Below are 13,040 nucleotides of genomic sequence, written 5' to 3'. Positions count from 1 at the left end.
TGTACGTGTTACATTAAACTTGCAATCTTAAATTTGAGCACTTTCTAACAAGATCTCTACATTAAAAAGATCACTAGCTTGTAGCTAAGTACTGTAGAGATTTATCAGAGACGTGTCTTACTCTATATAAATATACAAACAGTTTATGCTCAGTTGTACAAGTATTATACTGAATATTGTTTGAATCTTTTGGTTTTTGTAATTGTCCATGAAAAACAAGCTATATACAAGTGAAAAATACGCATACAAGCTGGGAGGCCCACTTTCAAGAGCAGACGAAACAAAGATGATAATGATAAATTAATTCGTAATTAAATTACTGAAGAAGAAAAGATAACTCTTAATGTGATATTTTATTGACAGTTTGCTGTTTTTACCGTATATTTTCTCCTCACAGAATGATTTGCGGTGTATTTGAGTTTATTTTGTTATAGGTAATTTAAGCTTAATATAATTATCTTTTTTTTTCAGAAATAGAAACTACATTTTTGACAAAATACCGATACTAACTTTAACTAATCTTCGGATATTCTAATTTTGTCTACAGTAAATTTAATTATATATCACCCTGCCCATGTTTCATATCTTAGACAATTAGTGAGTTAAAAGCATAGTTAATAAATGACTTTTTCCTAGTTTGGTCGACTATTCTAAGAAGGGTACGCGTTTCTATTCATGCTGGTTCCCACGTGGTAACCAGACAACTCACCCCCCAGACGATTCACCCCTCAAAAAAGCAAGACAACTCACCCCTCAAGACAGTTCACCCCTCAAAATAGATAAGACAATTCACCCCTCATAAATGATAATCATGTTTATGGGTAGAAAAGATTAAAAAAGTCGGTATATTTATTAATTTATTTATTATGACATATTTACAAAACATAACAGCACATATACCATGATGTACAGTATACAACAAAAAATATTATGATATTTTTATGCAAACATGTACAACTGTTTAATTATGGAGAAGAAGTACATTGTATCATTTCTTTTTGGGAATATTGTAAGATTTCAAAATGTCATTTTATGTCATTTAAGTATAATGTCATTATCACATATAATGGGGATTAGTATCATTTGGGTTTGGGAATATTACATGTCTCTGCCAGGAATCTATCTAATCACTACTTATCACTTCACTTAACAATTCGTCCATATATTTCCCCAACTTGCTCAAGGAATTCCTCGGCTCTGAGCTCATGCTCATCATACAAATCCCATAAGGAAAAAATGTCCTGATCCATTGACTTATAAATCTGTCTTCGTATACATTGAGCTCTTCCAATTATCCATTTCTGACCAACAGCATGTCTTGAATAGCTTCTAAAAAAATTTAATTGGCCGCACGTGCACAAAATTTATTTGTAGATGGATGTGTCATAAGCATTCAATGAGTTGTTTGAATATTGAATGGGTTACTTTAATTATCAATTCTACATAATTTAGCTTTACATAATTAGAAATTAATCAGAACTTCAAAGATTTAAGATAATTACCATATCTATCCATCTATCTAGATAATAGTCACTTAACACCTAATTAGAGATAATTACGATCAAAGGAAGTGTGAAAGGGATTAAGGCCTATTGATAATCATTAATTAATTCCTTTCAAAATGAAAGGGATTAAAGAGCAAATGATTATCACATGTTAATATCTTTGATATGTCATCTTATTATAGCATCACTAGCACTTAGTAAACAAATTAAGACAAATTTATGGTGAATTTGTAATTTTTATAGTTTTATGTAAATAATATGTAAAAATATAATCACATAGTAACAAATATTATTTTTTAAGTAAAAAATTATTATAATTAATTTAAATATGACTAATTTATAAATATCAATTTAGTAAAGAAACACAACAAATTTGTTTATTGCATCTTCTAATTTTAAGATAAATTTCATCAAAATTAAAGTTAAGAAAATGGGGGGTGAATTGTCTGTGTCAAAAATCCAATAATGTGGGGTGAACTGTCTGGGGGGTGAGTTGTCTGGAAAAAATGGCTTAGGGTGAATCGTCTGGGGGGTGAGTTGTCTGTAAGCCCCCCACGTAATCTTAAAGTGGTTTAAACTTTAATATTTAAAGTTCTGTTCAGTCCAGTCTTTCGGATAGTTCTATCCAAGACTGATAAATATATCACATACATTATTTGTATTTTTGTGAATGAAATCTTCCTCTTTCTTAATTATTACATTACCCAGGCTCATGTTTTATTACATTATCAGATTATCCAGACTCGTGTTTTATTACATAATCCAGGCTCATGTTTTAGAAACAAGCACAAAAATATTCCAGCATGCTGTCAGTGTCATACTGTCAGCTCTTGTTAGAATTTTTCATAATTCTGGAAAAGAATGGAAAAAAATGAGCAATGTTTTTCATAGTCCAATATATTAGACGTTACAGGCTTGTTATAGTTTTTGTCGGTCAAGCCTGACGTCTAATAGTTATTGCTCAAAAACGCATAGCATCATAAAAAAATCCAAAAATGTCTATTGTCTTGCCTTTCAAGCTTTATTCAAAAGCTTATCATATTTTCTTTCAATTTCATGCTCAATCATACACAAAAACTTTCAAACGATGTACTTATCAATTTAAAATAAAATATAAACATCAATCTATTTTTGTCTATCAGCCATACTGGTTAAGCAAAAATAGTACACTTGAAGTGGGCAATTACAGGCCTGTTAGTATATTAAGTATTATCTCTAAGATTTTAGAAAGAGCTGTATATAATCAATTAGAATCATTTCTTGTTAAAAATAATATATTGTATGAACACCAATCTGGTTTTAGAAGTTCACATTCAACTGATACTTGTCTCATACATTTGTTAGATCATATCAGACTGAATAATTCCAATGGCTTATTTACTGGAATGATAATGATAGATTTGCAAAAGGCATTCGATACTGTTGATCATAATATTCTTTGTGGAAAACTTCATCTGATGGGATTACCAATACAGAATGGTTTAGATCTATCTTAATAACAGGCAACAATTAGTAGCATATTGGAGAGTTTTCTTTCTTCTCCATCAATAGTAAATTGTGGTGTTCCTCAGGGAAGTATTTTAGGTCCATTGCTCTTTTTATGCTATGTAAATGATATGATCACCAGTATCGATTCTGAGTGTAAGCTTATTTTGTATGCTGATGACAGCACTAATAACTTTTTTCTCATCATGATCCTGATTTTATTTCACAGAAATTAGGTAAAGCTCTAGAATCTTGTTCAGATTGGCTAGTTGATAATAAACTGTCTCTCCACTTAGGAAAAACTGAATGTATGATTTTTTGGTCCAAAGAAAAAACTTAAAAAGATTAATAATTTTAATATTATTTGTAATGGTCACACTATTGAATCTACTAAGACAGTCAAATATTTGGCTTGAAAATTGAAAATCTTCTGTCTGGAGAAGAAATTGTTAATGCAGTCATATCTAAAGTAAACACTAAACTTAAATTTTTGTACAGAAACAGTAAATGTCTATCATTTAACTGTAGAAAATTGCTTTGTTCTGCTTTAATCCAATGTCATTTTGACTATTCTTGTTCGTCCTGGTACGAAAGTTTAAAATAAAAGTCTGAAAAGAAACTGCAAGTAGCTCAAAACAAAGTCATAAGGTTTATAAAAGATTACCATCCAAGAACTAGTTTAACTCCTTCTGATTTTAAAGATGTTAACATGTTAAATATTGAAAACAGAGTTAAACAACTGAGACTTTAATCATATTGCATAAGATTTTTTATAATACGTGTCCAAGTTATATGAAAACAAATTTTGTTCGGATGTCTGATATACACAACTACAACACTAGATCAAATAAGTTTAATTTTTCAATTCCTCTTTGTAATAAGATATGTAATTAGCACATTTTTCTATAATGGTATTAAAGAATTGGAATAGTTTTGCAGATGATGTAAAATGTATATAAAATCCAACTTTATATAAAAATTCTGTTTAAAAGCCATCTTGCTTCAATATGGGCTGCGCAACATCAAAGTGATTTTTATATTACTAATTAAGTGGCGACATAGGTCTCGCCAACTTTATTGTTTTTAGTTATCTTATTTTTTCCTGTGCCTTTCTTTCTGTGATAATGCAAAACTACTGTGATTGAATAATTTGAAGGGTTATCTCATTGTCTATTTTTATTTGAGGAATGAATGTCTCTCTGGTTTTATCTTGTTTCCATCTATTTGGTTAACAGGACCCCATTGGAAATAAGCACACCAGCTTAAGGGCTATCCTTGTAACCATAGATCACTATTTAACAAAACCCCTTGTATTGAAATTTTATTGAAATTCTTTTACTTCTTTTATATCATGTTTATCAGTAATTTTAAACAATATTCTGTGATAATTATAATTCTGACTATTGTAGTCTTAACCTGAAATGTGATTTTATTAATTTATTCATTTGCTTCTTTTTTTAAATACATTTATCCTATGACTCGTCTGATCTCAGTCATTAACTAAATTTGATTTATTTATTATTAATATGAAATGATATTTTAATTTGGATAAACTGTTATTTTATATATATGTTTATTTATATATATATCTTATTATGTAACTGTGATCTATGTTGTTGCTAAAATAAAATAAATAAAAAAAAAAAAAAGGTGCTTTACAGATTGATTCCAAATTTTTGAACGGAAAAATATATTCGAACACACTGACGGTGCATGGGCAATTATTTCGTTAAAAAAATATTCCGTTAGATTGTTCTGACTCAGTTAAACGCTTGCATTTGAATTAGCCAATCAGATTTCGCTCACTTTACGGCCGCCATTTGTTTATCGGCTGTAAAAGGAATTGAAATACATTAGAGGATTTAATCATGATTTTTCGGATGTGACAGTTTAATTATTTTGACAAAAGGTATTTATTTTTTAGTTTTGTTCATAAATAGGTCAAAAATTATGTAAATACACGCTGTCTTCATTGTTTTTCGTTCCGCCCGATTTTCTGGCGGAACATGCTATGGGTTTTTGAGCAATTTCGATATGACGTTGCTTTGCCCAGAAGCAAAAATATCTCAAAGCGACGTCATATTTATAGGACTATGTTTTTCAAAGTTATTTCTGAAAGAGTGACCAGTCCATGCCCTTTGAATAATCAGTATTTAAAAAAAAGTTCCATTTTACCATGATAATTTCAAATAAATCGTCAGTAGTTGGTTAAATAATTAGTTAATATAGTGCTGAAAAATGCATTGATTCTTTATAAAACAAACACAGTAATAATAAAGTTTCCTTTTAAAAGGAAAATCTTGCTCAGTGTAGCTAAAGATACTTCAGCGAACAGGTTTTATAGTTCTGCTTGACCTGTTACTGTCGCAACGTCAAAATAAAAGCGACATATAAAGTTATGGAAGCCAGAACTAGCTCAGTGTGTCTTCATCTCTTCCCTTTAAAATTGTGGGGTTTTTTCTTGTTTCAATTTATTATCACAATTTGTTTTGAATTACGGTATTTGTATATCATTAAGGGTTTATACAGTTTTTTTCTCGAAAAAAAAAGTTTCACTTTTAAAAGGATAGGTAGGGTAAGCCCAAGACTGGACGAGCACCTGTGCCCATTTGTTTGAGCACCAGTGGTTATGCGTAAATAGGGACCAAAAGTCCACTGTTTATAACTGAACGGGAACATGCTGACGATAACAGTTGCAACTTTTTTTGTAAAAAATAATATTTTTTTGTCAAAAACGATTCGAAATCTATTCTCTATTAAAATAATCAATCGTAAAAATACTAACGTTGGCTCTCACATGGAGATCAATTTATCGTACTGAAGGACATTTCATTTCCACTTTTTTCGCAGAGAGAGTCATTCGTTTTAGCAGTTGCTAATTTCATTTCTATAGCAGCTTTAGAGACAAGTGAATGCACTAAAAGACTTCGTTACGTGGTACCAATTAATAAGCATGTATCAACTATGTTACACCTAAAATATCTATGGACGTGGTAAGGTTAATGATATGCATGGGCTATTTTTAGATTACCTCAGCAAGACGTTTAAACTATGTCAGTAGATCTAAATATAACTTGACCATGCACTAATATTCTGCGTGATTCGGTCACGATATTTTGGTAAGCAGGACCGCCCTTTGGAGACGGAATAATACTACAGTAACCATTCTCTATTTTATAACACTAATAAAGACAAAAACCAATTATAAAAGAAACTAACTTTTGCGTCTTGAAAAAGAATTTAAACGGAATCAAGTAAAAATAGAAAAACAAACTGGGATTTCCAAAGTAACTAAAATAGCTTAGATTTCCGTAATATTACTTCGTCTGATTCCGCAGTATGACGGAATCGCCCGAATTGTCACGATTGCAATCGGAACAACCTCGGCTATTATAATTAATCCGAAGAGTGACGGAAAGGGCCGAAAAGTTGCGATTGGCACGATTGCAACTGGTTTCCCGTTCAATCATGCACTAACAAATGTAAGCAGGAAACCACCTAACCGGAACAACTTTTCCAAAACAAATAGGCTTGCAGCCGTGGCTGCAAGCCAAAAATTGTCTAATAGTTTAATTCTCTGTTTTTATGCTCCCGCCATAAATGGCAGGAGCATATAATGTTACCCTGTTCCGTCATTGTGCCATTCCCTCATTATCAGTTTCTGATCATTATCTTTGCAACAGTGGCACATTCAACTCAAATTTGACATACATGTATGGATACAGCATGGGAATATGCTGGTCAAGTTCGAATTTGGTCATGGTCTGATGACTTCTGAGTTATGCCCCTTGAATAAATTTTCAGTTTCCGTTCATTATCTTCCCATCACTTGTACACATTCAACTCAGATTTGTCAAATTGCAATATGGATACGTTAAGGGAATGCTCAGGTCATGTTGGACTTTGGTCATGGTTTGATGACTTTTGCCAGAATTATGCCCCTTTAACTATGAAAGAAAAACAGAAGAAATTATCAGTTTCCGTTCATTATCTCCCCAAAAGTCAATGTACACATTCAACTAAAATTTGACATATAGATACATCATAGGAATAAGCAGGTCAAGTTTTAATTTTGTCATAGTTCGATGATTTTCGACAAAATTATATCTCTTGAATGGTGGGAAAAATTGGAAATTTTTAGGTTCTGGCATCTGCGCTCTTTCTTATTAAAAAATGTACCAGTATGCATAAGATAGAAACTGCATGTACAGGTATTTAAACAGAAAATACAAGTCAAGTTTGAATTTGGTTTTGGTCAGATGATTTTTGACATAGTTATCCTTCTTGAACTTAGAAAAAAATAAGAACATTTCAGTTTCTGCTCTAACTTTTGTAGGAATGCCACATTTTTGTCACTTCATGATTGTAAAAAAACACTTTTCTGTTTGTTAATTGGGCCTTATTTTTGGCCCTAACACATGTGAAAACTAACACTGTAGAGATCTGGTCATTTAACCTTTAAATAATTTCTGTGTTTCTATTTTTCAGGTATTTACCTGAGAAGAATGACTGCTATACTTGTGTAAATGATATTACACAAATCTTGTTATGATATCACCACATGTCATGAATGCAGCGTCATCTATATGAGGTATTCTTTTCAATCAAAGCCGTGTTTCAATACAGGAAATTATGAGAAAATCGTTTGGGCTCTCGCTGCCTTGTCAGAAGCATATTAAAACTTGCATTATCTGTTTAGTAGCTTTCTTTGTTATAGAAAGCATTCTATTTAATACAATATTTCTCTATATTATCTGGAACCTGCGTGCATCTTTCAATGATGTTATAAAAGCACCTGGTGAGACGTTTCTTGACAAGCTGGCCGTTAATCCATTCTTTGCCAGCTTAGTTTATTCAGGAAAAGAAGGTGGATTTGCGAAACTTCTTGAAAATACAGTTGGTAGGGTGTATATAGAGTCTATAGAGAATTATAATGTAAAGAGATCCAGGAAAGGAGTTTCTCATATTCGTGACAGCAGTTCAAATTCACGGCATACTATTAATAGATTAGGTGTTGACGTTTCATCATCAGGAGAGACTATGTATATTCTTGAAAGAATTCATAATCTGGGAGTTAATAGAACGAACTGGGAGAAACTGGTAATAGACATAGGAGCTAATGATGGGCTCTTGTCAAGCAATTCATATAACTTTATTCGCTGGGGCTGGAGTGCAATCTTGGTAGAACCTCAGAGTTACCAGCTAGATATTGCAAAGAGAAACTTGCATGGGTAAATATTTAATAATCTCATTCTGTTTCTTCTATTATTAGCTATAAAGATTCCCCAGACAGGGTATATGACCCTAATATAAAAAATATTGTTTCGAAATATAACCAGAGTTGCTAGGTGAGTGTTACATGTATACTGTGAACAACTGATGATATTACGTGTCAGAAATATTCATAACAAATTTATAATACATGCAAACATGCTATTAAACCATTATGTAAACATTATAATACCCTGATGTCTAAGGCTTAATGTCACTAATGTACCTTTATATATTAGAGGTTTTATTTCTACCAATCAAAGTATGCACTCATATCATGCCTTCCAGTGGTAATCATTTATGACACAGAGCTTTAATTGTTAGAACTGATTAAGTTAAACAGAGTCTAGAAGTTTGGATCACCATAATTCTCCAACTTACAAAAATTTCAGCTCATAATTCAGCAGTTTTTTCAAATTTGAAGCATAATACTATGATGACCCAAGTTGTCAATGTGTTTTTTTCCATCTTCTTCAGGTATATAAAGCAGCATATAGATCAGAAAGTATATTTTGTAAATGCTGTTCTGAGTAACTATGATGGAACAGCCAAGTTTAAACTTTCCTCGGATATTGTTGCTATGGAAAGTCATGTGATCACTGATCCTAGGGAGCCAGGTGTAGTAACGGAAATCCGGTGTTACTCGGTGAAAACTTTTGCAACCAAATTCAACGTTCCGACCAATTTTGGTATTCTATCAATAGATGCAGAAGGGCTAGGTAGTACGGTAAGTTAAATTTTGTGATTGATTAAAAATCAAACTTCTTTAAGTCATATGTGAGTTCAGATACTAGTGCTTCAAGCCTGTAAAGCTGGTAAGTTGCATGGTTACACCAGCCATTCTAGAAAATACATGCATATTTCCTTCATTTTGACATGTATATGTACATTGTAGGAAATATGTTTGTATTTTCTGTTTCTGAGCGAATGGTGTATGCACCTATTAAATAGTAGCAAAATATTATCTTTAAAAATATTTATTCTGTTTACATACATGATGTTAAATAACAGAGACATTATATGTTACAACTCAGTGATTATTTTTCCTGTATTTAACAGCCGAATAAAGGCCGTTTCCCCTAGCCCTAAATAGGTATATTTTCTCCTAAAAATGCTACTATTTTTCCCCTAAAATGCCCTTTGCAGATTTTTCACTAGAGCCATGACTTAACAGCAGCTGACTTATATCAGCTTAAGACAGAACGCTGTCCCTACAGATAGCCTCTGCTATGTATCATGGATGTTAAATTGAATTGAAATTGAATATTCTAAAATATTTGTAGGTAAACCATTCTCAGTTATTAGAATTTGATTTTCCCCTTTTCTGATTTATTGCGCTATATTTTCCCCCATCAGAAAGCCACAGGTTGTTTTCAAAATTGAAAAAAAAATCACTGCAACTTTTTCAAAAATTCACCGTAAGATTAATATGTAAACAACATATGAAAATAATTTTACTGTTTATAAATCATATAAAAATATTAATTTCAGTAGATATAGCTTCCCTTGAAATGTATAATATTACAGTAAATTGTTGATAATGCTGAAATTAATCTTCCTTTTTATTAATATCCATTTTGATAGTGTGACGTTTCATGTTAAATTTGCTTATTTACATTTAATTTCAATTAAGATGCCCTTTAGCATTTTATTTTTTAAAAGTATAAGAAATAATATTTTCCAAGGGAGATAATCTAGTGCAGCAGAAATAAATTATCTTCATTGGAGTATTCTCCCTTTGCAACTCATAGGGCAAAATGTTTCAGTTTTAACCACCGTTCATGTAATTTAATACTGTAACAAATTCTTGAAGCAAAGAAAATAAGTTATTCAGTGATCAAGCTAAAAGCCACATACAACATATATCAGATTATAAATCTAATTATGAGACCACGTCCCAGAATTAAAACAATTTTGACCAAAAAAACCTGGTGTTTTTGATAGACAGTTTCACTGTATATTATATTAAATTTATATTTTTTGACAGATATTACATCAGTGGATCAGGCTAGGGTATAGACCAATGTATATTATACATGAAGACCTTCATGACCCGGAGGACGTCTTGGAAACAACTCGTAAACTTAAGATAGCAGGGTATGATTTCCTTACCAAACGTGGCTGGAACAATATCTATGAGTATAATCCGAGAAATAGTTAAAAGTGAAAGTTGAATTGCTTTAATGGGTGTAAATGTCCCAAGTATACACTGCAGGTAGTCAAAATATATTGATGTGCCAAAGCTTGATTCTGAGATATTTTCGTTCTGGGGCAGAATCTCGCTTTTAGAGGCGAGATATTGCCCAGACAAGAAAATAGCACAGTATCTCCTTATGCAGTATAATTAGTTGGACTAACACTGCAGGGCTGGCAGAAATCTCATTTTGACATTCTTGTCCATATGATATTTATATATGTAGAGGCTGTGCGACAACTTGGGCAATACGGACAATTGATTTTGCTACCCGAGTAGTTACACAGATACTGTTTACAGGGATTTACCAGTTGTTTTTTTTTGAGGATTTGAAACAGTTGTTGAATATATGCCTTTCTTTCAATTGAAAAAACTGTAAAAAAAATCCCAGTTATTTCTAACAAAAATTTATAGATTTCCAACAATTATTATAATGACTTAATTTTATGCAATACATTCCATTAGCATTGTGATTTATTGTCAGAAGGCGTATCAGTTTTTAAGAAAGGTATTTGTGATATTGTATGTGGATAAAACTAATCCCTAAACCTGCTGGATCAAAAATTATTTTGTCTTGGACACCCTGAGTATACAGACAGACCACCCTGAACTTTGATCCTTGCAGTTTGATCAGGGTCTACTTTTTTGGCTTTAAGTTACTATTGATTTTCATCACAATATACCTGAATTGATAATTGACCAGTGTTTTTTCTCATTTAATTTGGAAGAGGCCTTAGCCTCTTGATTTTGGGAAAAATTATTGCTAAAAATGCTAATTTGGGAAGGAGAAAAGCTGGTTAAGTTCAGACTTTTGGGAAAACTGTATGATTTTAAATAAAATTTCCTTTTGGAAGAGGCCTTATATAGGCCTCTCTTATACACAGTGTATGGTGAAAAATTACTGTGGACTTGTAATTAAATGAAAGTTGAACATATCCAATCTAGAAATTCAATAGGCTATTATTTAAGAAAAAAATGTGTTGTGATATATGTTACATGTATGTGGATCTTGTTAAAGGTTGTTTATGTGACTCATTTACATATGTAATTTTATTCAAAGAAAACACATGTATTCAAGTGCCTCCTTACACTCACTAGACAAGTGAACAAATTTTCTAAGAAAAATATATTTTGAAGTAGAGTTGAATCCACTTTCAAAGAGTCAAGAACGTGTACATTTCATGCAAAATATGTTTAAAATGCATTATCATATTTGAATTTCTTTCCAATTAAATTGTAGTGAGGGCTTTTTTTGGCCACAAATCTATAAAGGCATCTTTTATGTTTTTGTTAAAAGCTATTTTATGTTATTTTTCTACTTTTTACCTTTAATTAAACTAACTCAGAGTAGACTATGAACTTCAAACATATTTCTATGTAGGGCGATGCTCTTTTTGCCCTACGCAAATTTTGCATGCGCGAGAAAATACTACTTCCTATCGATATTTCATAGCAACGGACCCCATCGTAAAGGAGACAAAGAGTTAATTAGTTATAACAATGGCTGTCCAAACCCTCAGGAAGAGGGGGGGGGGATAGCAGGGAAAAAGAGCAAATTTTTTTACCAACTCTTCAAACTTCTCTATATGTAACTAACTATAAATGTAAGTTAGTTTGATATTATGTATGTAGCAAAGGGAAATATGCAATATATAATTTTATACAAGTTTTTTTTACGCAAATACTGGGCAATGTTTTTAGATTTTCATTTCAGTTGCTACATTCCAGAAATTGAACATGTATTTTATTAGATGAAATGATAATGTGTTCTATTTTTGTAAAAAAAAATTTAGTGTGTTTTACTGTTTTATAATTTGTAATTAACTTTTACATGACTTTACGATGTAAGATTTAAAGTTTTACAAAACTGTAAACTAGATAATAATGTTTTTCCTGCATAATAATAATCAAGTGATATTATCTTCAAACATGTTTATATTAATCTGATTTATTTAAAGTATTGTTATTATTAAAGAAAAAGCAAAGATATTCATTTTGTTGTTTTTAGCTCACCTGTCACAAAGTGACATATGGTGAGCTTTTGTGATCGCTTTTCGTCAGGCAACCGTCCGATAACTTTTACTTTAAACGACATCTCCTCATAAATGGCTTAGCAAATTTCATCCAAACTTCACAGGAATGTTCCTTTAGTAGTCAACTTTATAAATTGTTCAAAGAATTAAATTCCAAGCAGAACTCTGGTTGCCATGGCAACAGAAAGAAAAAACTTAAAATATCTCCTTTTAGAAAACCGAAAAAGCTAGAGCTTAAATATTTGGCATGAAACATCATCTAGTCAGTGTCTGCAAAGTTTGTTCAAATAAAAGCCCTGGGTTAAAATTGGCCCCGCCTCAGGGGGTCATTGATTTTCCTTATTGGTATATAGTAAAAACTTAAAATCCTCTTTAAAAAAAAAAAAATAGCTAGAGCTTAGATATTCCGCATGAAACATCTTCTTGTGGGTGTCTACCAAGTTTGTTCAAATAAAAGCCCTGGGGTAAAAATTTACCCCGCCCCAAGGGGTCATTGTTTTTCCCTTTATGTATATAGTAAAAACTTAAAATATCGTCTTTTAAAAACCCCAA

The 13,040-nt window shown here is 31.6% G+C and overlaps 1 protein-coding gene and 1 long non-coding RNA gene across 2 annotated transcripts; both read left to right on the top strand.

The window, feature by feature from the left end:
* Positions 1 to 332: 332 nt before the first annotated feature.
* On the top strand, positions 333 to 10,874 carry LOC132748288 (uncharacterized). Its single transcript, XM_060737857.1, has 4 exons — positions 333 to 434; positions 7,479 to 8,221; positions 8,739 to 8,988; positions 10,249 to 10,874. Exons 2-4 carry the CDS (start codon positions 7,623 to 7,625, stop codon positions 10,420 to 10,422), a joined length of 1,023 nt encoding a protein of 340 aa, XP_060593840.1. The 5' UTR covers positions 333 to 434; positions 7,479 to 7,622; the 3' UTR covers positions 10,423 to 10,874.
* Positions 10,875 to 10,887: 13 nt separating this feature from the next.
* LOC132748287 (uncharacterized) lies at positions 10,888 to 12,438 on the top strand. The gene is made up of 2 exons (XR_009628234.1): positions 10,888 to 11,434; positions 11,576 to 12,438. It is a non-coding gene; the product is annotated as an uncharacterized LOC132748287 (long non-coding RNA).
* The last annotated feature ends 602 nt before the right edge of the window (positions 12,439 to 13,040 follow it).

Source organism: Ruditapes philippinarum, unplaced genomic scaffold, assembly GCF_026571515.1.
Source record: "Ruditapes philippinarum isolate M1 unplaced genomic scaffold, ASM2657151v2 ctg1483_1_1_1_1, whole genome shotgun sequence".
NCBI lineage: Eukaryota > Metazoa > Mollusca > Bivalvia > Venerida > Veneridae > Ruditapes > Ruditapes philippinarum.
The sequence above is the reverse complement of the archived record's forward strand: the minus strand, read 5'-3'. Positions and strand labels throughout refer to the sequence as shown.

Coding starts and splice junctions, on each gene's coding strand:
- LOC132748288 (XM_060737857.1), top strand. CDS start 7,623: ATGAGAAAATCGTTTGGGCTCTCGCTGCCTTGTCAGAAGCATATTAAA. Junction 8,222..8,738: donor GCAAAGAGAAACTTGCATGG/GTAAATATTTAA, acceptor CATCTTCTTCAG/GTATATAAAGCAGCATATAG. Junction 8,989..10,248: donor CAGAAGGGCTAGGTAGTACG/GTAAGTTAAATT, acceptor ATTTTTTGACAG/ATATTACATCAGTGGATCAG.